The 24,212-nt window shown below is 42.5% G+C and overlaps 3 protein-coding genes across 5 annotated transcripts; 2 read left to right on the top strand and 1 right to left on the bottom strand.

Annotated features, from left to right (window-relative positions):
* The first annotated feature begins 62 nt into the window (after positions 1-62).
* On the top strand, positions 63-9,456 carry LOC146182256 (glucosaminyl-phosphatidylinositol-acyltransferase PIGW-like). The gene is made up of 8 exons (XM_084577320.1): positions 63-222; positions 292-489; positions 585-773; positions 1,202-1,432; positions 4,071-4,224; positions 4,795-5,033; positions 5,735-5,876; positions 9,062-9,456. The coding sequence occupies exons 2-8, from the start codon at positions 326-328 to the stop codon at positions 9,404-9,406; spliced, it is 1,464 nt and encodes a 487-aa protein (XP_084433446.1). The 5' UTR covers positions 63-222; positions 292-325; the 3' UTR covers positions 9,407-9,456.
* Positions 7,529-24,131, bottom strand: LOC146182254 (NADH-cytochrome b5 reductase-like). 3 transcript variants are annotated; one of them, XM_084577322.1, is made up of 6 exons: positions 23,793-24,131; positions 23,127-23,278; positions 22,324-22,411; positions 21,701-21,805; positions 20,151-20,354; positions 7,529-8,253 (listed from the first exon to the last, which is right to left on the bottom strand). In XM_084577322.1, the coding sequence occupies exons 1-6, from the start codon at positions 24,114-24,116 to the stop codon at positions 8,251-8,253; spliced, it is 876 nt and encodes a 291-aa protein (XP_084433448.1). In that variant the 5' UTR covers positions 24,117-24,131; the 3' UTR covers positions 7,529-8,250. The 3 variants fall into 3 exon arrangements, with proteins under 3 accessions (XP_084433448.1, XP_084433447.1, XP_084433449.1); XM_084577321.1 differs by lacking the exon at positions 7,529-8,253 and adding an exon at positions 19,352-19,683; XM_084577323.1 differs by lacking the exons at positions 7,529-8,253; positions 20,151-20,354 and adding an exon at positions 19,352-19,683.
* On the top strand, positions 11,654-18,896 carry LOC146182255 (uncharacterized). Its single transcript, XM_084577319.1, has 5 exons — positions 11,654-12,702; positions 13,214-13,422; positions 14,507-14,679; positions 15,699-15,867; positions 18,002-18,896. Exons 1-5 carry the CDS (start codon positions 11,965-11,967, stop codon positions 18,252-18,254), a joined length of 1,542 nt encoding a protein of 513 aa, XP_084433445.1. The 5' UTR covers positions 11,654-11,964; the 3' UTR covers positions 18,255-18,896.
* Positions 24,132-24,212: the final 81 nt, after the last annotated feature.

The raw sequence follows: 24,212 nt of genomic DNA, 5'->3' as shown, positions 1-24,212 counted from the left end.
TATATTCAGCTTATCACGTTCGAAAATTCTCTTTGTTGAAAATCTGTCATGTGCTCAAAGCAAAACCAAAACAGCGACAAAAATGTCCGCTCCTTTTGAGCTGCGTTGACGCCTCTGCTGCTGTTAATGCACAGTTACGCATGTGTTGTAGGGTTTTCATACTCCCTGGTAGTGAAAGGAGCTAGCGGATGCCTAAAATCCACGCGATTATACCCTGAAAAGGTAGAGTGATCCCGTACGCTCACAAAGAATGTGCAGCAGCACTTGATGTGCTTTCTTTCTGTTTCGCAGCTAGTCATTAAGAAACCGCCAGGCAACTTTTACCATGGACACATCAGAGAAAGCTCTCCATGAGGCGTTCGTTACATCAAAGGACGGCTGCAGCCCAGTGCAGCTTTTGCTTAGAGGTGGTCTTTTGATCTACAGCACTCTTCTTCATGCAGCACTTGCAGAGCTACCAGTGATCAAGTCCCGCAGGAAAAATGTTTGGTAAGCTTCCTCACGATTGCCGCCGTTTCAGTGATAGTTTGTGCACGCTCCTTTTCAGTGCAATGTCCGTTCTAATTTTTCTATCCTTATTACAGGTTTTCTGCGACTTTTGCCGTCGCAGTTCAATGCGTTCCTTTCATTTTGTCATTTACTCTGTTGGCGGAGTACTGGGCCTGCGTGGTGTTTACAGTCATCGCCGTAACACTTGGAATACGGATCTTGCAGCGTCTGTTTGACCAGCACAGTGTGGTAAAGAGCCACAGAAAAAATGTGCCCGGGAAAAGGTACATTTATTGGCTTGTTTGTCTCCTAGCTCATGTCAGCAGCATGTGCCCGTTTTGAAAAGGCGCAAAAAAATGATTAAGCATTGCTAAGTTGTTTGCAGTGCAGAAGGCATGTTAATAGGATGCCATGCCATGTCACAGTCAGTCAGTTCAGTCCCGCACAGTTAGCTCCTAATTATGATTCATTGTGGTGAACTCATACATCACTAATGTTTTAACTGCCTAAAATGTTCACTATGCTTCTTGACATTTCTGCAAATGCTTGCAGTATTATGCTCATGATACAAATTATACCAGAGGTTGGCAGTATGGATTTGTTTTCCTGGATTTGTCAGTATTTATTATCCTTTTGTAATCGTCGTGTGATGGCTTTAGGTTAATTGTGTACATTACTGAATCACAAAGAGTGTTTTTCTCTGTCTGTTCAGGCCTATTGCCAAAGTTGCGCCGCACGACTACCCTGGACTTACCTCGGCTCGTGCACAAGTCATTCTGATGACCGTATTTGGCATCTTGGCTGTGGACTTTGCAACTGTGCCCCGATATTTTGCCAAGACTGAAAAGACTGGCTTCAGTCCTATGGATCTAGGTGTTGGCGCTTTCGTCATAATTGTGGCTGTGAGCTCTCGAGAGGCCAAGAACAGCCTGCCTGCTAACCGGTGAGTCATTCTGTGTTCTCGTTTGAGGTACTTGAAAAGTGCTGAAACATTACAACAGAAAAACACACTGAAAGGGAGATGTCCATGTGCTAATATAGCACATTGCTAAGCAAAGGCTAAGCAAAGGCATGTCCTTTGGAACAAGAAATGAGAAAACCTGGTTGGAGTGCTCCTAGCAATGAGTGGTTGCTCCTACCACCTTTTAACACCAGTGTCTGATAGTGCCTACAGGCTAATACTCACAACCTCTTTGCTGGCACAAATCAAAATTTGTTTAGTCGTGCCTCACTGGGTTGAGTATTTCCAAGAAAGTTTGCAGTGCTGTTTTTATCCAAGATTCAAAAATATTTTCTATGACACCTGGCTTCATAATGCATGCATTGAAATCACATTTTCTGCCCTGTCACGAGTTAGTAAAAAGCTTACTTGGCATCGCACTTGTTTGCTTTGCATGAAATAAATGGAAAACCACCATTGGTTGCATGCAGGACCTTTGAAGAAGCATGTTTGGATAGTTGATTAATGCAGTATTGCCATGGGCCAGGACAAGAAGGAACATAGTACTCAGAAATGTGGCGCAACAAACACAATCACATGAGAAGAAGCACAACACAGGCGCACACTACCAACTATAATATGGATCTGCATACACACTTCCTCTTCACCACTCGTCCTCTTCTACACCCAAATACATCTTCTTCACGCACCTCTTCTTTGCCAAGGAGATAGTAGCAATTTCTTCCCCGCAGAACTCAGATATCATCCAAGCTTGACAGTCTCAAATTCTACACTCAAGTACATCTCCACATACCTCTTCTTTGCCCAGCAGCTATTACCACAATAATAGAGTCGAACGATGAGCTAGTTGGTCACACATCTCTTGGAAGAAGGCAGCAGAGCAAGTAACACCAACACAGAGCACAAGAGGCACACACACGGACACAAGGACTACGCTGCCTTGTCCTAGTGTGCTTGTGTGTGCCTCTTGTGCTCTGTGTTGGTGTTACCTGCTCTGCTGCCTTCTTCCAAGAGCTATTACCACAATCGTCCCAGTGTGACACAACCACCATCCAAGCAGGACAGTCACAAAGTCCACCACATAGACACACACTAGCAAACAACCACCACACATGTGCAGTAAGACATGTCCATCCAAACACTTCACTTGTGAAGTCCCTCTGTAAACAAAAGGAGCTGTAACTGCCCAGCATGTCTAAGAAGCAATGCGAGCATGAGCACCAACATGCCCCTCAAACTGCTATTGCAAGAAGGAACCTTCTCAGCATCCGCTTACTTGTAACAGCCTTTTTCGAAGACCAAAGCTTTGAGCGGCAATCAGTTGGTGTCACTCGAATCTTGCAAACAGCACATACATACACAGGGCATGGTCTGGCATGCTGCGATAACACTAAAAGGAAATTGCGACCGAATGAAATAAGATGTAATCCACTGTTCTTGCTGTAGAAAATCGGCATACAGGATGCTTCTGGCAAACCTCATTCACTCACTGAAAGAGGAGCACAAGGTTAAGTGCAATGGTGGTAATCCATTTCTAGTATGCAAATCAGGCTAGTGCCATTGATGAATACCTTGCTGCACAAAGGAGACCAATTAATGTAATCTTCATGGAAAATTGCGTGCAGGCAAAGTAACCTTACAGGAAAAAAAGTGTTTAATGTGGCACCGTTAAAGGTGCCGAATTGAAAAAAAAAAAAGTTGTCAGCGCTGCTGGTTGTGAGCAGAAATTCCAGATTGATCATTAAGGTCACAATGTGATAGCCATATGACCTCGTGCAGGAATTTCAAACACCCTACAATGCTCATGTTGAACATGAAGTTATTGCGTGGAATGAAAGTGTCTAAAACGACATGCAGCACGAATTAAAGGCTGCTGCGTGCCTCAGACACTTGAACTTTATAAAGCGCTAAGCTTTACCCAAAGAAAAATTTTGGGTTATAAGCAAGGCAAGATTGGGACCCACGTCCTTTGACTTGTGAGCTACTCACGCTACTGACTAGGCCATGCAGCGCACGCTTGTACGTGTTGGAACAAGCTAGGGCTTATATGTGTGTCGTGTGGTCTTTCACGGGAGGTGATATCTTGTGACTGTATGCTAATGAGTATATGTGCAATTAAGGAGGACCACAGGCTGCTGTCGCGTCCTGACCTTATGGCAGAGCATAAATGTCCTCTAATATTTTTTAATGTCATCGTGACAGGTACAGACATTGTTGCAGCATTTTAAAAGATGGTCGGTAGAATTAAATTTTTTTTAATTTTATAGTTTTCTTCTTAACTCTCTGGCACTTGCAAAAGAAACGAATACTAACCAAGGGGCACGTACCCTGATTATGTTCAGTGTACTTGGGATGCACAGTTACCGTAACTTCTACTTTGAGTTCATCAGTTCACCCTGCTAACTGCTCTCCATCCTGCTTTGTTTAGCTTGCAGAGTGTCTGTCCGAAACAGACAGTAGCCCCACGTTCTATCCCATGACCAAAACATGTCTTTCTTCGACTGTGAAGTTTCTGGGAAAGCTTTATAGCTTTTCTTTGTAACCATCTGGCTGCTTTGAGGTGCATTGGAAGTAGTAATTACTGCCTTTATCCTGATAATGCCTCATATTTTTTCTGCAGCTGGAAAAACGTGTGGAAAGCATTGCGAGGCAGTGTGGCCCTCATCATTTTGGGATTGGTGCGACTGTTCATGGTGACAGCACTCAACTACCAGAACCCGGTGCACGAGTACGGCATTCACTGGAACTTCTTTTTCACCTTGGCGTGCACAAGGGTAAGACTTTCGAGAGTTCAGCATAATTTGAGTAGCTGCAACAGCAAATGAGGTGGCTTATTGGTCTCAGAGCTACAGACGTTTCTTGCTGACTTTCGTTTCTCAGAACTGTAAGAATGTAGATGGGAAGTGCACGAAAAACACGGCAAGAAGACGAATATCGTATATGGTTCGATTATGCTAATTTACAGGGTGTCTCAGTTTACTCAGTACAAATTATAATTAGAGCAGACAAATAATCATGTCTTAGATAAATAATCAGTTAATGTTTACATATTTGCTTGAACAAATATGCACTTGACTAAATTGACAAACTAGGTTCAGAAAATGGTAATTATAATACAGTAATAAAGAAGCATATAATACATGAAACATGGTTCACAGCGTATCTGATTTTTGTGGCAGCTATTTAATGTCTTGACTGTTTCTATATTATGGTGCATTGTATCTATTGAAATTTACGAGCTTTTTCAAGAAATGACCTGTTCTGGATGGGAAATTATGAAAATAATTGAAGATTTATGTTATCAATGAGAAAGCTGTGAAATCTTGACTTTCACTAAACTGCAGGTTCTGACATCAGTGGTATATGCATCTGTTTCGATTCACCTGGACTTGGCAGTTGCTGTTATGCTGGGTTGTGCATACGAAGCCTGCCTTTTGTTCACACCGCTGGCTGCCTTTCTCGACAGCGATGAGAGGTCGGGCTTCTTGGCAGCTAACAAGGAAGGCCTCATGTCCATTGTTGGCTATGTTGCCCTCCACTTGGCAGCTGCGGGTACGGCCAGAATGCTTGGCTACAAACCACGGTAAGTGCTGGATGGATAGCGCCCTGGATGTAAAAGTGATTCCAATCTCAAGTATTGTTCAGTGAGAAAACTCACAGTAGAGAGAAGGCAGGACGCCGGGAATTCTGGCATCGTGAAACACAATGAACTGGGTTGGTAAGGGAGCCTCAGTCCTGAGCTTTAATAATGAGGCTTCCCCTCAACACTTGTTCGTTTGTTTTGTGTTGTCAGTGAGAAATTGTCCAGCATGAAAGAAACAGTAGTAAAGAACTAAGTGTTTGTGTAGAAATTTCTGTGTCAGAGATTTTCCCTGGGGTGAAAAGCTTTGCCTTTAGCATAGCATGCAAAAATTTTCTGACCTTTCGGTCAGAATGAAGGTGCGAACTTTCTGTGTTGTCAGAAATCAGTGTACACTGCAAGAGAGTACTTCTCAGTGCCATGGGTTCTATGGCCAGCCCCTTTAAGTAGACATAGTATGCTCGTTTTTCCATATGTTCCTGTAGGGAAGCAGAACACAAGCTGCCAGTGAACATTGTGAAAGTCAGCAAACCTCATGCTGATGCTACCATAGGTGATGGACAGGGAGCTGAGTTGCAACAAATGTGTATCTGCGCACAAGCCAGTGATTCTAAGCAGCATACTTTAGTGTTAAATGTATGCTGGCATGAATACCTGCTGCCAGAGGTTGCTACGTTTTTTTTTTTCCTGTCCCTCCCTTCAAGGAACTGCGCACGAGATTGGATCATGACTGGGCTGCAAGCTGCCGGAATTTCAGTCGCCACTTTTGCAGCGACCTACATCATGCACACGAGTGTGGACCCAGTGTCAAGAAGACTTGCAAACTTGTCGTACTGCTTATGGATGGTGGGTGCAAGACCTGAATTCTGTCTGTATAGCCATATTCACATTGCTCTCACTGAGGAAGTAACGAGAAAAGTAGCTGAGAAAGTTAGTGTGCACTTAAATGTGTAAACTGTTACGTTCGCACTGTCACTGTGAAAGGGCCAATTGGGCATAGAACTGAAGTCGCTCTCATATGAATGAGGTATCTCACACAAATCTCTTGTACACCTGCTCAGTGATGCAGTCAGCCTCACTGATTACTGTCAAGCCCAGGTACAGTAGATTCTTTTCAGGACAGACTTGAAGGGACCAGAAAGTTTCTCTACCTTATCAGATGTTCATCGTAACGCAAGAGCCCCTAAAATATATATGCGAGTGTGCTAGATATGGTCCAAACACGATACGTAAAAACAATTAATGAAATAGTTTTTCAGAAAGACAATAATTGCAAATGCCATGAAAGCTCGTTAATTTGCACCTCAATAATTTGAATTTTCAGATGACTCTAACTACACTACTTGGTCCGGCCAAGCTCCGTAGAGGTCTGTGTGCAAAAAAGCCTGCTAATTCGAATGCGAGTCTGTTCAGCTACAGATAATTTGAACTACGCGTCACCGCATCTGGATGGCCTGGCGCTGAGCTTATGGCCAAAGAAATGCCCCCACGATATGACGGCACAGTTACGAGGTTGCGTGCATCCAGCACAAGGACAAAGATAAAACCAGGTGGCAATGGCAGAGTGGGTGAAGCTGTTACTGTCGTGTGGGTGTTTCTGTCGGCGCAGTCCCAGCCGACACCCATGTAACGCGAACGGGTGCTACGTGTCTCGCACCAGTTAGGTAGTTAGGCCGCGTCCGATTACAATTGAATGATCGTTAAAATTGCACTCCTCAGACCTGAACTACCTGCTAGACCTAACATCGAAAGGTAGACAGCATCTTGGCGCGCTGCCAAGAAATGCGCTGTAGGCAATACGGAGCGCGGGGACGCTCTGTGTAACGCTTAATGCTTTTTTTTTCTTCAAATTCTTAGTGGGAAAAGTGGGGGACGGGTTCATATGTCAGTGGGTTCATTAGCCGAATAAATGTGGTAAATTTACCAAGATGCAAACAGTTAACCTAGTCAGTTTTTTCGAGGCCATTCGGTAATTCGAACTTTTTCCAGTCCCATGAAGTTCAAATTAACGAGCTTTTACTGTAGATAATTTGTTGCATTATGCATGAAGTGAGGTGAAGACAGAGCATGAAACCTGCTCATGATATCTTGCTTGAAAATACGATTCCCTTAGTTTTCCTTTTTCAGTCTCTAATTTTTTTCACTCTATTCCAGAGTGCTAGCCTTTATTTTTGTTTTTGGTCCTGCTCTGCGCACTTCGAGGTGGCCAGCAATATCGCCATGTCTCTCTCTTATCTCGCTATATCTGCATTATAGCATTTGCAGCAGCACAGCTCACCTTAAGTGATCTTTTTTTTTTTTTTTTTTCTTTTTTGCATAGAATCCAATGAGAAACCAGCCAAATTGTCCTCATATTATTTTTTTTTTATTTGAAAATACCTTACAGGCCCATTAGGCATTGTGTAAGGGGGACATAAAATCTATACAGTGCAATATATACATAAAATGTAAGGAAACAGGCAAAAAATACAAAGGTAATTAATATATGAACAAACAAGATAGTACGACGTGGAAATTATTATATCATTAAGAAAAAGAAATACGCGACACAGATTAAAGCACAATGGTACACATACAGATTAAGCACAATAAACAGCAAGCGGCACACAGTGCCCCGAATGGCGCTAAAAAAAAATGGTAAGGAAAAAAAAAAACGGAAAGAGTACATAGGCAAACACAAGTAAATAGAACCCATCAAGACATTTAACAGCAGCAAAAAATTTAATAAAAATGTATATATAAGACAAATAAGGCAAAATGAAGGCTCAGTGATATAATGTGATTGTTCATCTTATCCGAGAATTCTTTTTAACCAAGTTCATCATAATGAACTGTAGGCTGAATTATAGGCTGATTCGAACCTATGGGTACTCTGCTTTTCCCAGTGGCACTTTTCGTTCACATTCTGCACATGGAGACGAGTCGGCTGCGAGTTTTTGACGCCTGCTTGTATGTATAGCACTGTGAAACAGCATGATGAGGTGAACATGGGATGTGATTGAGGGTGGTAACTGATTACTTTTACTTATTTCTGTACCCTAATTTTAATGCGTGATTATTTTTTTCATGCACTACAATATACTGGTGACATGATTAGACATTTTTTTGTAGGCATGGGATGGTTCCAAAGCAGTGTCCATTGTGGCTTCAGTGCAAGACAGTTATGCCTGAGAATGGCTTGCGAGCAGTGCCTGCAGCCAGGATGGCAGCAGGCAACACGTCACTGCAAGAAGCACATAATTAGCATGGGTGCAATGTATTTTTGTTTATAGGCTGCAAATGAGCTTATCCATTGGTATATTTTAAATACAAAAATTATCAGTGAGCAGAACTATTTTGCCGTTCACTTAGAATTTAGTCTACCCAAGCTCAACTGTGTTAACGAGGCTTGGTCGAGCTGTAAAGGTCGTCAGTGCAGCACAATGCTGGGAAACTGCAATTGGTGCATTCAGCACACAGAAAATTTGAAGAAATCTTTTTTTTATATATATAAATTATTTATTTATTTCAAAAAAATTGCATACAAATACGAGCCTGCCCAAGCAGGCTCGTATTTAATTATTTAATTCAGATACGTGCCTGTTCATTGCGTTTGCGCAAATTGCACCTAGTAACTTGAAATTCATGGTGGCATTTAAGATGAGGATGAGAGAGAAGACGACCGATGACTAGCAGTACATTTTTCACTCCACAGAAAACGTATCGTGCAAAATTTAAAGCCCATTTAATCTTTTTTTTTTCCTCTTGTTATTATCATCTCGGGTCAGTTTTATTCTCTGAAAAGCTAGGTGGAAGGTTGACTAACACACAGTTTTCTTCCCTTAGCAGTGTGAAAAGCACCTGCAATTTTGAGCATGATTAGTACTCTTACGTTGAAGCAATAGTTCAGTGCCCTGGAAACACAGAGCACATTTAAATTAGTTTGTTGCTAAAGTAATATGCATTAGTGGCTACAATGTGCACAAGGTGTTTTATTTTGAATGCAGCAGTGTGAAATGTAATACTAATGAACTCTCTTTTTTTCTGCGCAGTATTCCCTTGGAGTGTTTGCAGTGGCGCTGAGTGTTGGAGTTACACTTGCCAATACGGCTCTCCTACCTCGCAGTGCACAAGTGGACTACAATCTTTTTGCCGTTTCTCATGCTGATAGCCTTAACACTGATGTCGACATTCTGTGGAAAAGCATAAACTACAACGGCATGGCTGTGTTTCTGCTAGCAAACATCTTGACTGGGCTTGTGAACATTTTCTTCCACCCAAGGACTGCAAGTGACATTGTTTGTTTTGTTACCCTAGTTGGTTATACCTATGTGCTTTGTATATTTGCAGTGTTCCTGCATCGAAAGATGGTTAAATTAAAGTTGCCATTCACATGAACTTGATATGTATTTTTATTGCAGAATAAATAAATGAAAAATTTACAACATCGATTGTCCGCGTTTGATTTCTGTGGATCATGTAGCCCTGCAGTGTGCCTAATGCAATGTGCCTAATCTCTAAACCTTGAGATTGTTCAACTCAGTTTAATGTTTCATTCTGTCTAACTCTGTCCTTTATGCAGCCTAATCCTACAGTGGGATCAAATACACAATGAACCATAGACTAGCTAACTTGAAGGCTTTCAAGCCCAATTTTTTGCTTACATTCTTGTAATTTTCTCATTGTTCTGGACCAAAAGGAAAGCCTACCAGTATTGACAGAAATTAACCAGAAAACTTATGCAGTATTCATACTCTTCCTAATATTCACACTATTTCTAGGTCCAGATTTGTAGGCCCTTCTGTTATCACTTTCTTGCATGGTAATTACAAAGACTAAGAATATTAATTTACAAGTAAAAAATTGCTCTTTGCCCATATGCTTACACTACATTCGAGTTGACTATAGTATATGCAAATATGGAATGCTCTTAATTTCTCTAGCCTCAAAAGTTTTCTGAAGACATGCGAAGCTGCAAATAATGCCATATATGACACCCCAAAAAAAATTTCCTTCATGAGATTGGTTAACATGCAGTGGAGTCTAGTTTACGCAAGGCAACAGGAGTACAGCTTTGAGTTAGTTGCTTTGTACTCACAGTCGATATTTCTAATCTGAAACACAGAAAGGTGACAGAAAAAACAAATTGGCCAGCTTGTGAAAGCACTGTTTGGCATGGTTTTGCTTAGTGGTTCACCATCGAGAGATTGCCACATAGTTTAAACTGTTAAACGTCCTCAACTTGATTTTTGGGAAAAGGAAAAGTGCCGTGTCTGTCTTACTTCTCGGTGGACACCTACACTTGTCATTATCAGCATACAACTGGAGTACATATGTTGTCAGTTCGCATACCTATCGCAAACTAGTGTCCAACTTGACCAGTAGATGGATGCGAAATGGTGTGAAACCACCCTGAACGCTGTATATAAATGATTGGGTCAAAATTTCGATACAATATCACGTGATATTTTTGATATCTCTTGCCTGTCAAGAAGTGAGGCTTTCACCTTAGTAAACGGAGAAAGTTCATATGGAATGGTGCTGAACATAGCGACAATACATGGAACATGAGATGATAAGATAGAATCTACGACGATTACGAATTGCCAGTGATTAGGCATATGGTAGAACTTAAGATAACCTTGATATTCGAGCCTCGAAGCAGAGAGAGAGAGAGAGAGAAAGGACTTTATTTACACCGGCATGGACCTCGAGGCGGGGGCTCAGCAAGGGAGAGGGTCTCCTTGCTGGCTATCCTGCGCCGTGGCCGCAGAGGTCTTGGAGTGAGCCTCCTCCGCCAGGCGTAGGACGATCTTTTGTTCATCCGCATTTGGGCTGCGGATGTAGGACTCCCAGGTAATTTGATCAAGGCGATCAGTTTCTTTAGCTCCCGGAGAATCGGGGCATTGTCAGATTAGATGATTTTAACTCAGAGGTACGTTGCAGAGATTGCAAGCCTCTGGGTCACCTGTCAACTCGTTGTGCAGAGTAACATGAGGAAAGAAACGATTCGCCTGAATTTTTCGCCAGGACCTGCATTCTGACGGTGTTAGGGATCTATTTGGTGGTGGATATATCCTTCTGCTTAGTCTGGGAGCAGGTGATGAGGGGATCTTTGTCTCCGGGTAGCGGGGTCTCTATGGCCGCTCGGGTGTATACATCTAGAGCGAGGCGATGAGCAGCCTCATTGCCTGGTAGACCCTCGTGAGCTGGAACCCAGATGACTGAAACCTCCCGGTAAACTATGACCGCGGCCCCTTCTAGCCCGCAGGCAGCATCCCTATTGCGATGCTGCCTGCGGGCTAGAAGGGGCCGTGGCCATAGTGGTATATGGGAACCATTAATACGAGTAACGCTTTAATAGCTGAAGAGACAGCAGGCGGCCTGTCTACTGAGAAAGCCTCGAAGCATTGACTGGTCATGAATATTTTTAAAACTCCCGCCTTGTCGACGGAGACTAGCGGGTAGCCTCCACGTAACATCCAGGAACCATTGACATGAAAGAAGCGCATAACAATCACAGACCGCCGAGTACAGTGCATTTAAAGCTGCAGTCTAAATGTATCCAAATTTTTAGAATTAAAGCAGGCACATGGTAGGCAGGCATCTGATCAATGTGTTTCCCATGATGCTTTGCAAAAATGGCGCCGCCCTTGTAGCTCGTATTTCCGCACTCTTGAAGTTTGTAGCGTATGAGTAGTGGCTAAACTAATGGTTAATCCCGCGAAGTTTACAACTCACAAGCGCGATATTTTTTTATAGGAAGCAGCATGACGAATATTCTAGAAGATAATAGAACCCACGCCGAAGCTGCAAACGTTCGGAACGCAAGCAGGTGCCACGGCTGATCCGTTAGTTCGCATGGTTGCTTTGTTAGCGCTTTGGCAATGTGATATTGCAGATGCCTTGAATAAGGTGTTCGCCTTAGAATATATGGTTGTTAAAGCTTCTCGAGATGTCTGAGACAAGCCACGACACACTTGATCGCCTCCATCCGGCTTCAGCTCCACTCATCGCCGTAGGTGTCCGCACTAGGCGCCAGCCTCGCAAGGATTATAGCGCCATGCTAAATTCCCCGTTCGACGGCAGTGACGATGAAGACGAATCTGACGATGGCAGCTGTGACGATCCCGACAACTCGAGTAGTGACAAAAGCTCTGTCCGGGGCCGCCGCGAGTCACCTCGTAGCACGTCTCGACAGTGTGTGTCGTCTGCTTGCGTGTTCACCTGCGTCATATGCTTCGCCGACGCTGACGACAAGAGCTCCCACTTGGAGCATCTAGCCTCGGCCCACCCAAACATTAAGACGCACTGCCTCGCGTGCGAAACCCAATACGACACCTACTCTGATTATACGCAACACCTCCGCGACTGTCACCCGCTGGTGCTGGAGACCATCGAGGAGGCGTGTAGGGTTGGTGGAGGCGAGAGCAAACTCTACTGCCTTGAGTGCGGCAAGGGATTTGACAAGAAGTCCTATCTGTACCAACATCGTTCGCAGCACTTCATGCTGAGTCGGGTTCCTTGCGCCGTATGCGGCAAGTCGTTCCTCGAAGGAGCCATGATGAACAGACACATGGAAACGCACAAAGAACAGAAGTACGAATGCTCGAAGTGCACGCGCTCTTTCCGGAGCTCGGTGAGCTTAAAGAGGCATGCGAGAGTGCACACTCGTTACAAGCATCTGTGTCAGGTAAGTAGTCGATTTTGTTCACGTCAATTTTCTAATTTGATTTAAAAGACTTCCTCGGATTCACCTCATCAACGTTTGTTAGCGATGCTCATATAAACTTTCTCGTACTTAAACTTAGGAGGAAATTATGTGTCTTTATAATATATGTATTTAATCTATTCACTCCTAGATATTTCAAACGAATAAGTGCGTTAATCACACTACTTCAGCAGTCTGAGTACCATCACAGTTCTGCAGTGGCAAGCAGCCACATGCTCTTTGTGCTTGGTTTCTGTTGCGCATAAGCAATTAGAATTATCGTGCATGTTGTTTGTGATTCCAAAGCTTACCTCCAAACAAAAATGTTTGTTAAAAATCATAGCCTTGGTTAGTTTTTCGCGTGCACAAGATGTAAATTATCGAACTGAGTCGCAAATTCATTCTGTGTGGCAGCTGGCACCATGAGCAAGCATGTCTAAATACACGGCTGGCCCCTAACAGGCGCTGAAACAGTTCCTTGTTGCTGTGGCAGGTGTGTGGTTGCCTGTTCAGCACGGCGCTTGGCCTTGAAATCCACATGTGCAAGCACCACAAGGAGAACGGGGATCAATATTGCTGCTCCCTCTGCCAAAAGGAATGCTCTGGCCCGGAACATCTGCGCCACCACATGATGGCCAAACATGGTGGCAAGACAGGTGGTGAACGGGTCTACCCCTGCCATGTCTGCGATCGCCAATTTAGGTATGCATACCTACATCACACTACACATTTGGTGTTGATTTGGCACAAAGGAAAAGAAAGAGGGCACAACACCACAGCAGAGTGCTGGTTTCCCTTCTTTTACTAGTTGCCTTTTCAGCAGAGAAAACTTTTGACTGTAGTCAAGGAACAATGTGGACAAGAGAACACAGATATGACACTAGGCTATGCTAATCTTTCAAAGTTTGGCCCTTTGTAGTTCTCTTCATTATACCGCTATTTGTAACACTGAAAAATGCCTTCTCTGTTGAACCATAATCAACTAGCCCAGCTGTATGCTCTGGATGAATACCTTCTTGTCATTGCCTTGAAACCTGCATCCGGAGAGGTCTATGGTTGCTCTGAGCCATGAAAAATGCTTTTCATGGTGGAATGTGCAGTCACATTTTTTTTTTTTTCTCACTGTTCAAACTGTTTGTTCTGTTAGTAACATACAAGAGTGAATTCAAAAAAGGACCACTCAGAACAACAGCATGTAATTATTTTCCTTACTAAAAATTGATCCCTTGGTTCATTTTTTGACACACATTGGTGTTTACCTGGCAACTAAGGAAGCATTTCTAGCCGAAGAAACTGCATTTAAAAATTTCCTCTTCACTCGAGTCAAACATGTAATGTCTACACTGAAATGGACTCATGATCACTGCCTTGAAGTGAATGGTTGTGTATCGTACCCTCTGGAACCTGCATAACAACAAAATTTTTTCGAAGCATTAAGTTTACTTGCGAGAGCAACCAGTGACAGTGTTGGCTATATTTCATTTTCTAGGCTTTTTTAGGTCATAAAGACTCGGGTTTTCGATTCAAGTATCATCTTTGCCGTGAGAATACCATAATGAGTCAATACTGGCCGACATAAATTTGTCCTCAGCAACCATTTAATAATAACCAAGTTAATTGGAAAAAAATGGGAGAGGCCTTCGCCCTGCAGTGGGTATAGTCTGGCTGATGATGACGGCGATGAACCATTTAATAGTGAGGCAAAGTTGCCCCCCGTGTTGGGTGAGCATTGGATGAATGTGTCAGGTCATAATGCCTTGCTGGCACATTTCATGGTGGAATGCAGGTGGAAACAAAGCCTGAAAGTTCACATCGCCCTTCACACAGCTGAGAACGGAGAAGCCAGCACGACTGTGTGCAAATGCGACAAGTGCGGCCGGAAATACCCCAACCTGTGTGCCCTCAAAGCACATCTGATCACGCACAGTGACCTAAGGCAGTTCCCTTGTGACGTCTGTGGTACGTACTTACTATATCACACCTTGGTGTAAGGCCAGGTAAAGGCACATAGAATTGAAAGAACTGTGAAGCACACCAAAGATACTCTGTAAATGGCTGTTTGCATTATTAAATGTGCTTTTTTATACAGCAGTCTTTTCTGACTTATTAAGATAGTTCAGATTCAGATATTTGTGTAAAATTAACTCCGGTTTTCTATTCCCTGTGATGATCGTAATGTGCCAAGGCAGGAGTGGTTATTAGGTGCTATGTGTTGAAACCCGTTGTTGTGACAATTTTGAGTTGCATTTGTATGAATATTTATGATTGCTCATGCATTTTTTTTAATGAAGTTCTCATCAGGCTCTTTCTTTGAATGTGCTTTCCTGTTGACCAAGGTGATAAAAAAAATTCCAACTGACAAAGCTGAGGCTTTTTCATGCATTCCATGCTGGATCAGATGAATGCTGGGCAGCAGTGTGGACCTTTATTTAAAAAAGCACAATGCTTTTTGCATTGAAAAAGAATGAAACAACTGTATCAGTTGGCAAGGGAATTCTGATAATAAAATATATAAATAGTTTTGTTGCGGATCGTTAGGGAGGTTAAAATTTTCTTTGTTCCATCATTGTGTTAAAGGCTGTTCTAACATTGAAATATGGCAGTAATCAGTTCATGTATTCAGCATGCCACACCCACTCAGCTCAAGCTATTCAAAACGGCAGCTGCTTCACGACTCTCAAGGATAGCGGCCAATAACAGCCAGACTCTTGCATGATTTGTTCTGGGTGGTCAGAAAGGTTTTCAGCGAGGCATAAATACTCGCGAATTCAAAAGTTAACCACTCGGAATCACTACCAGTCTTCAGAGTAAGGTAACAGGCTCTCATCTGCACATAGAGGAGCTGCATCTCGTTCTAGTAACCACTGTCGCATGATGTAATGGTTGGGGCTTGGCTAGCTAGTTTTTAAGGAGTCTCAGGATCCTATCAAAGCAGAATTTTCAATTTACTCTTTTTTTTTTTCTCCTCCATCGTGCAGGCATATCTTTCAAGCGCAAGCATGCCCTCAAAGAGCACAGTCAAGCAGTGCACTGTAGTGAGAAGAAATTTCAGTGCAGCTTCTGTGGCCAGACATTTGTCGTCAAGCGCTACCTTGCTGCTCACGTCAAGCAAGCGCATGCGCCTGGTCCACAGCCATTCATATGCAGGCGAGTGCAGCTATGTGTGATCAAGTCAAGTAAAAATGCATAACAGCTGTGGAAAAAAAGGAAAGCAAATGTCAAGATGTCGGTCTGCAGCATCGAAACGAGTATGGATTCAGATTAATGCAGTACTCGTGTAAATGCTAGAAAATATGATAGTGAAAGTTGCTAAAAAAAAAATTAAATTATATTTGGGGCAGCTTTGGGTGTCTAGCTTCTGCCTCTCTCAGGCTTGCACCGTGGAAGAGATAGATCTTTTGCACTGGCCACCTTCAGAGGCAATTTCATGTGTACAAATTGTTTTCAGCATGGATATCTGAAGCCAGACACATTGCCATTCACATCAAGGCAGCGGTCACGCAGCCCGTAGTTGTCATCAGCAATGTCACAAGTTTGAACGAACATTATCAGAGCCACAAAAATAGTGGAACAAATGATTTTTACTAATGGCGACTCCCAATGAGTAAACACAACTAATTGCTCAAATTACATAACAACCATGTTTTTCTTGCACAGGGGTCTCCTTTCATTTCATTTTTCATCCTAGCCTCTTAGTTTTCTTTGTTTAATGCAGTAATGGAACAATGCAGGCCAGCTTCAATTTGCCCTCAGTTGCCTCTTCGCCTGTATGGTTATTGTAGTATTTCAAAAGAACAAAGTACAGCTAACGTACAGACAAAATAACTTCAAGCCAGGAACTTGCAGCATGAAAACCGGCCACAGAGAGACGCACTACTATTTGATTTAATGCTTGAAGCGGTGCTAAAATCACAATTTTTACCAGAAAAATGTGTTTTAAAATTTTTGTTCTTTTCAATTCTGCCTGTGTCAAAGAAGAAACTTCTGACCAAGTTTGGTTGTCATCTGCGTTGTAGAATGTAGAAAAAAAAAATTAGAAGGGTTCAACGCTGCTGAACCGAATATGGAGCGAAAGCATTAGCTGCGGGTGACCGAGCATTCTTCTTCTTCTTCGGACACAAACACTGCACACAGCGATGAGCGGTTAGACCTGGCGTAGTATTGCTTTCACAATAAAATTAAATGAACTTTTATCGCCGAATGTTGGGAGCACGCTCACTGTCGGAAGTGCTTATGAACGCTGTTCTTAAGATGCAGCCGCAGATTGGGCACGAAACTGAATGCGTAGTGAATCCCCGAGTTAGAATGTTTGTTTCTGGTGCTTTATAGCCAAAGGCGAGCTGATATTGAGAGCACAGCAGACAGTTCAAAGAAAAAAACAAGAAGAAAAGGCATATTTTTGCTGTGGCAGCAGCATATTGGCTGCTAAACTGAAACAAAAGCTTGGATTGGCAGGAACGCAGCACACGACCTTTGAGCATTACACCACAAGCCTGGCTAACCAGAGTGCTCAACAAGCTGAAGATAGTATATGGAGCCCAGATAAAGAGGCACATCTGGCAAGCAACCAAGGAAAGCAAGGAAAGCAAGGAAAGGAAAGCAGGCGACTGGAAGCAACTGCTACAGTGCAGTGTCATGTTAAAAAGCATGGCCCAATATAGGCATCAAGACACTTTTATTTGTTACTTTAGGCACTAACAGTAGCATGTACTGAAACCTTTGAACTCATTTTTTGAAGTTTGCATTTTTTGCAAGAGTACAACCATTAGGAAAACTATCATTTTCAAACTCGCTTGCCAAAAGCTGCTGTCAAGGTGGTTTCTGGACTAAAATTTTGTTGGGAACAAGATAAGGTACTTTTTGGGTCCCTAATTGTTCTCTAAGAAAAAAACAAAAGAAAAAAAGGCGAAGTTCGTTGTTAAGTGCTTAGATTTTTACAAGCATGTCACAAAGACCCTGCAGTTGGCCTTATCCTGCACAGTGAAGAATATAGAAAGTATCTAATCGCAGCAGACAGTTTCACAGAGATTTTATACAAAATGATTGTTTTCCTGAGCTTAACTGCTCAGTACGACAGCTACAACTCTCTTACGGTGATGAAATTTGGAATATCTTCTAATAAGACAAAGGTAAGCCATCTGTGAAAATTTACCAAAATGGACTTTAACATGGAATGACACGCAGCGGTGTACTTTACAACTGCAGCAAAACGTGGCAAATCACCTTTAGATGGCAGCGTGGATGTGTGGACACACTCAAACCGTTTCTCTTTCCTGCTCAGTGACTGTCCCAAGGTTTTCAAGACACAGAAGGCCATGAGGTCCCACTGGCGCACCTGTCATGGCGACATCCCCAAAGAGCACATCTGCGAGCTCTGCACCAAAGCCTTCGTATCGGCCAAGGACCTCCGACGCCACTCGCTCACCCACGGTGGAGACAAAAGGCACAAGTGCGAGCACTGTGGTGCCTCCTTCTGTAGGGTGGACAACCTTCAGCGCCATGTCAAGTCAACGTGCAAGCTCAGGGACCTCTGAGCACCACAGAACTGTTTTACATAAGAAGTGGAATGCTAGCAGGCTCCAAAGAGTCTCCTTGATCAATTGTGTTCAGTGCCTTTGAGGGCAGCAGTGGAATTTTTTTTCTGTGGAAATATGTGCGGCGGTTATTGTGCAATGATCTTGTCATTTCACTGTGTGCCAGTCCAGATAAATTGACTGAATTGAATTGCATGGCAGTTACAATATATCGCCTGGTGTACATGTCAAAGCAGTTTCACTCATTACATCGTTAAAGCGCATTTGCCGCAGATTTCATCCAGGGCATTATTTTTCGGTGTAGTTTATGTGGCTCTGAAGCAAGTTTGCCAAGCAATTGTTTGCAAGTTGTACCCTAATTTACATAGTAAAGTGTATGCCCGAGCAAAGAACTGAACTGGGTTCACTAAGCTGTTCCAAGTGCATGTGCTCGTCCCAACAAAAAATGGAAGGTACAGAACTCTAACCGCATAACTTGTTCTGGCAATTTCGTCATGCGTGAATGTGACAAATCATTTTGTTGCAGCTAAATTGTATGCCAAAGCAGTCAGTCGGATGCCTCAAGCTGCATTTATTTTGTCCATGATGTAGAGGACCGTGATGGTCACAATTATGGGGTGCAATTAAATTATATGTTACTTTCTTTGTGAGTTGCAAGTGAAACAATTCCTCTTTTCAGCGCAGTCCTCAATATGAAGCACTCATTTCATTGTACTCAGATAATACTGGGCTGTCACATGAATGCATCCTTATTCCATCACAGTCTTGACCACAGTGCCATGATCTTGACCAAGAACGGGAAGCATTATGCTTGTTTTTTGCACACAGGTCCGCAACTGACAGTTAGATGCTGGGGCAATATCTGGATCGTATTTCGTGGCACAGAAAAACCAGAAAAAGAGTTATTGCCATTAGTTGGCTCTCCTACCTCTTGATATTTTTTTTGCCTAGATCTCAGCACTCTTACATTTCTGCTGTGAGTGTTCAATTTGAGCTAGTGCTATATGACCTGCCACATTGCAGCCTAATTGGATGGTTATGCTACTTAACATGCAAGTGAAGCAAACATTTTGAAGTGAGGCTCGATGCTACAATAGTGCCAACTCCCACATACATTTAATCAAGTTCCAAGGCATCCAATCACAAAACAGCAGCTTTTGACTGGAAAAATATTTTTTCTTTATGTTTTATACAAAGTCAATTGTAAAAACAGGTACTAACAAGTTTCCAACCATTAGAAAACATGCCACGTCATTGCACTGGACTTTTTCTTTAGATGCTCAACAAACCGACTGTTGAATGAATTTGGCCCACATATGAGCACATGAGGAGGTGTACGACATTTTGAGAATTCTGCTTCAAAGAGCTCCTCGTCTATTACTCCATAGTGCACTTCATCGCCATACTTCAGATCCTCTACGCTGGTTTCCTGCATAGACGTGATGTGCAATGCTTTATGTAAGATACTGATGTTGACAAGGTGAGACATGTCAGTATTACAAGTATTGAGGGACTCTGGTATACTACCTAGCCACTGGCTTTTTTTTTTTTGGAGACCTGGGCACAGAGAATGAACTAATTTTAGACTCCTGTGGGGCTCTTTGTTGCACAACACCTCTGTACGGTATCTATGTGAAAAGTCAAGCAAAACCATCTTGCATACATTTTATTAACCAAGTTGCATTTGTCGACATATTTCATTGTTATACATACTGTACGTCTTGCAAAATTCGCAGTCTAAAAAGAAAAACAAAAGCTGAGGATCATGAATACCTATTGCAATGATTATGCAAAACTTGACTGTCATGATGAGTTTTGAATATTATTTTTCTATGACGAGGTCTGCAGCATTTTCTAGGAAGGGCAACAAAGGATTTGGGCTACCTTGCTACTCACCTTGCTGAGGCAGTAGAGAATGCTGACATTCCAGAAGTGCTTCAGCTCATCAAGCTCCTTTTTGAGGTAAATCTCATTGTAATATGCTACCCCGAAAAGGAGACGAACCATGGTGTAATCATCGGCCATGCTTGTGACGTGGTGCAGCACTTGAATCATTGGTGCTACTCCAGTTCCAGCAGCAAGCAATAGCAAGTGCTTATGCTGAAATTAATCATTTGTCACAAGGACTGCCACACGCACAAACCACAGTCATTACATAGTTTTTAAGCTCATGAAGCAACTGAGGTGGAATCAAGCAGTAAGTCTGTAAATAGTAAAAGTGTGCCGAAGCAAGTAGTAAATGCTATATAATGTGCGTGCAATGTTTAGCATATACCTCAAGACAAGACACAAGACGTGTTTCACTCAGATATGTAGAAATTAATCTCATGCAACAATTCAGTAGATATGAGGTAGGACAAAGAAAAGTTAGAACATTAGTGTTCAAATAAACCGAGAGTTCCCTATTTGTGATTTCACATTTATCCTCTCATGTGACATTCGCTAATTGGTGATTTGAGTGAAGCACTACATATTAATATTTTGTCACTTGTCCCACTGAAACCATGTCTTCCTAATTTCGACACTATGTATGAGAAGCTGTAAATTGTATCGTATGATATGCTTTAACCTTTCAACACTTCATGGACTACAAATTTAGCTAAGCTATGCATCCTCCTGGGAAGCCTGAGAGCACGGTGCCTTGTTACTGCTCGGCATATTATAAAAGAAACAGCGGGGTGTAAAAAAATGCTCTGTATTGAAATGGCTAGACATGCAAAGGAAAGCTTTATGCACGAGGCAGGATCAGCAGCAAGAACCACAGTAAGCCACAGTATTGTTACTTGTCACAGTATGAAGTAATATGAGTATATACACATAATCTGCTGACTCAGTAAGCTTTACTGGACCAACTGGGTCTAAAAGAGCATAAGAAACTGAGGCAAGTGTACAGTCGTGAGCAAAAGTAGTGTACACCAAACAGCCAGTGGCGGAGCTCAGGAAAACTATTTCAACGCCACCTAGCAACAACTGTTCGGGATAGAGAAGCTCGTGGTGGTACTCCATTTTATCGACATGCGTGTGCCGCTGTCACTTTGTCGCTAGATGGCGTTTAGATGCAGTTTTTTTTAGCTGCGTCACCGCCTTCGTGTTGCATACCACTTTTACTCACGACTGTACATAACAGCAATGTTATATACAGTTATGTACTAATGATAAGTACATAAAATGTGCACAAACAGCCTCCAGAAAAAATAAACCCTGTTGCAGCAGTCGCATTAGGTGTTTTGCGTCAAGCAGGTTACACGATCCTGCATAGCAACAAATAAACAATTGTTAGGAATTTTCTTAAACCTTTAATTCTACTAGGTTGTGTAAATACCAGTTAGATTACAAGACCCAACACTCCATCACATTTGACTGCAGGCAACGAACATGTATTCTAACAACTGCATTAGAGGTTTCAATGTAATGTATAGGCATTGATACAAGGCAAACTCCATTACCATGTTTGGCTTGTAATCCAGCCCTCCGAAAGGCCCCCTCCACTCCACTGAGCTTCCTTCCTGGAGAGTCCTTATGTATTTCGACATCTTTCCTTTTGGATAAACCTGTGCGAGGCAAAGCCACAGTGAATAAGTTTATTTATGTACAATTGTTTTGAAATTTGAGCAAACAGTATGTCACCATAAATCAAAACATATTCCTCAACCATGGGCGTGCCCTTAATGAAGATGGAAGATTGTACAGTTGCAGGTATTTTTCTTTCATGCACAAGCTATGCCGGGAGTTTCTGTGCCTGCAAAAAGCAGCAACATGATCTTCAACGTATGTAAACATATTTTAGTAAAAGGATATTGCAAGAATCTGTGCTCTTTGCAGAATTTCGATAATATTTGATAATTTTAACTTTGAAGGACAGTTTAGAGTACTACTTATGACATATTTCTTGAAAAGGCAACTAAATGAGAGTATACAGTAGGCATAATTTCCAAAAGCATATAAACTATAAAAGCATCATTTCTGTACGTATCTGCAGAAAACTAAGAACTGTAATGTAGCACTTTATAGCTGACAATATGCTTACAGTAAAGTAAACCAGTGTGTTTACTTATCACTGGTAGCACACCTTGATCATGACTTCAAAGAAACCAGTGTCGCCTGGGGAGGAAATTGGAGTGTACTGGCGGGTAACCATTTCACCGTCCACAGAAGCTCTGCAAATGTGAAAGAGAAACCACAGTAATTGAAACTGCCATAAGCACATCATGGTAGCTGCACTCCTGTGTTGCACAGGCTAGTCAGCAGTGATGCGAAAAAGTTGACTGGAATCCTTTAATTCACATAAAGATGTATGCTACAGTGATATAAAAGTGCAGCCTACTGCATTAATGAATAGAAAATTTGGAAGACACAAGCTGCACCTTTAAGGGTATAACGAGACATGATTAATGGCTCCTGTCTACGGCTCCACTTAATTTTCGGATCCTTTTTCACATGCATTCACTTCACTGCAATAATCTCATAATGTACTCATTAACATACAATTATAAATTACCACATTACATGAAAGACCACCCGACATGGATAAAAAGCCTTGTCTTGATAAAGCCGTCTGAGCATGCCTGCATGGCCTATGAGTCGCACGCCTGACTCATCAACCAAGGGTAATTGAGGGTTTAATTCTTATCTCAACCTTCCATCTCGAAAGGGCTACCCAAGAAGGCAGCTCCAGCCAGTTTGATAGTGTCATGTCTCGTGATGACACACGACCCACTGGCCAATCGGTCCTTGGCCATTTTACTTGCAGCATTCCAGGAGAATATGATTTCTCACTTACAATGCTGATGCTAGATTTTCTGAAGAATGGGCCTTTAACACTATCACATTAATACGAACTCATTACTTGCATTTGCCATTTGTGTAGCGTACCTCATTATGAGATGCTGGCCAACGGTGAAGCCGAGACATCTGGCATCATCAACTGTGAAGACGTATCTTGAACAGCACCCTGTCATTTTTTTGATGGCCTGAAGTGTGAACGATCTGTAGCAGTCTGGGCTTATGGCAGGTCGACCTTGTTGCTGGCGTTTTGAAACCGAGAATAAGATATATGGCAGCGATATAGCATCCCAATCGAAAAAGAAAACAATGGAATGTCTTTTCAATTTGGATGTACTTGCATATAAACTCAGTGCGTTGTGTGTGTGTGTGTGTTTGATATGGTAGATATATTTTCATTGTATCCTGGATGCAGCTGCATTTTCCTTGGGCCCATTCGTCCACATTCCACTTGGTGTAGTGCCATTAACTGGTTTAATGTGGGCTAAACACAAATAGAAAATTGAAATGGCACTGTATTTATTTATCCTTTTTACTGAGATTAAATTGGTCGCACTGTAAACAGGTGCGTTGAACTCCAGCTGAAATGTTTCAAAATGCGCGCGCTCCAAAGTGAAGTGTCAGAAATACAGGACTCAAAATAATGAGCAAGCCAAACATGCAAGCCAAACATGCATGCCAAAGGATGCGCGCTATAAAGTGACAATAGCAGTACTTGAAAAAGAAAACAAGAATGTATTTGTTTTCGAAACGAACCGATTCGCGGTAGTTAGGGCCGTATTGCAGCTCTCGCGTGCATTCCAGCTCCCATATCGCCAGTTCCTGCTCGTAAATGTCGTTGACACACAGTGTACAGCCATTTCCACAGCATTCATCAGCCGCTGGCTTCCGAGGTTTCCTGGAAAGAAGTTCCTCCGATATTTTTACCCGCTGCAAGGCATCGTCACCGAGTGACAATTCTTTCTTGTCACTCATGCGGTCAAAATGAGAGGTCAACAGGCAATCCGAGCAGACGATATGCTGATTTCGTTTCAGGCGAGCACTCGGGAACTCCGGCTGGACAAGACCTGACTGTCCCATGCCTTGGTCGCCATAGTAAGCTTCTGCTGATGGTGGCGCCACTGACAGTCTACTAAAACCAATTAAAACGTCAGATCATTTCTATTTTACTCACTT

This window comes from Amblyomma maculatum, chromosome 8, assembly GCF_055883805.1.
Source record: "Amblyomma maculatum isolate TAMU_Amacu chromosome 8, ASM5588380v1, whole genome shotgun sequence".
In the NCBI taxonomy this organism is placed as follows: Eukaryota; Metazoa; Arthropoda; class Arachnida; order Ixodida; family Ixodidae; genus Amblyomma; species Amblyomma maculatum.
The sequence above is the reverse complement of the archived record's forward strand: the minus strand, read 5'-3'. Positions and strand labels throughout refer to the sequence as shown.

Excerpts from the sequence above, each read along its gene's own strand:
- LOC146182256 (XM_084577320.1), top strand. The coding sequence starts at position 326 with ATGGACACATCAGAGAAAGCTCTCCATGAGGCGTTCGTTACATCAAAG. Across the intron at positions 490-584 it reads TCCCGCAGGAAAAATGTTTG|GTTTTCTGCGACTTTTGCCG; the intron begins GTAAGCTTCCTC and ends TCCTTATTACAG. Across the intron at positions 1,433-4,070 it reads AACAGCCTGCCTGCTAACCG|CTGGAAAAACGTGTGGAAAG; the intron begins GTGAGTCATTCT and ends TTTTTTCTGCAG.
- LOC146182255 (XM_084577319.1), top strand. The coding sequence starts at position 11,965 with ATGTCTGAGACAAGCCACGACACACTTGATCGCCTCCATCCGGCTTCA. Across the intron at positions 12,703-13,213 it reads GTTACAAGCATCTGTGTCAG|GTGTGTGGTTGCCTGTTCAG; the intron begins GTAAGTAGTCGA and ends TTGCTGTGGCAG. Across the intron at positions 15,868-18,001 it reads CCACAGCCATTCATATGCAG|TGACTGTCCCAAGGTTTTCA; the intron begins GCGAGTGCAGCT and ends TTTCCTGCTCAG.
- LOC146182254 (XM_084577321.1), bottom strand. The coding sequence starts at position 24,116 with ATGGGACAGTCAGGTCTTGTCCAGCCGGAGTTCCCGAGTGCTCGCCTG. Across the intron at positions 20,355-21,700 it reads TGGATTACAAGCCAAACATG|CATAAGCACTTGCTATTGCT; the intron begins GTAATGGAGTTT and ends GATTAATTTCAG. Across the intron at positions 19,684-20,150 it reads TTCTCTACTGCCTCAGCAAG|GAAACCAGCGTAGAGGATCT; the intron begins GTGAGTAGCAAG and ends ACGTCTATGCAG.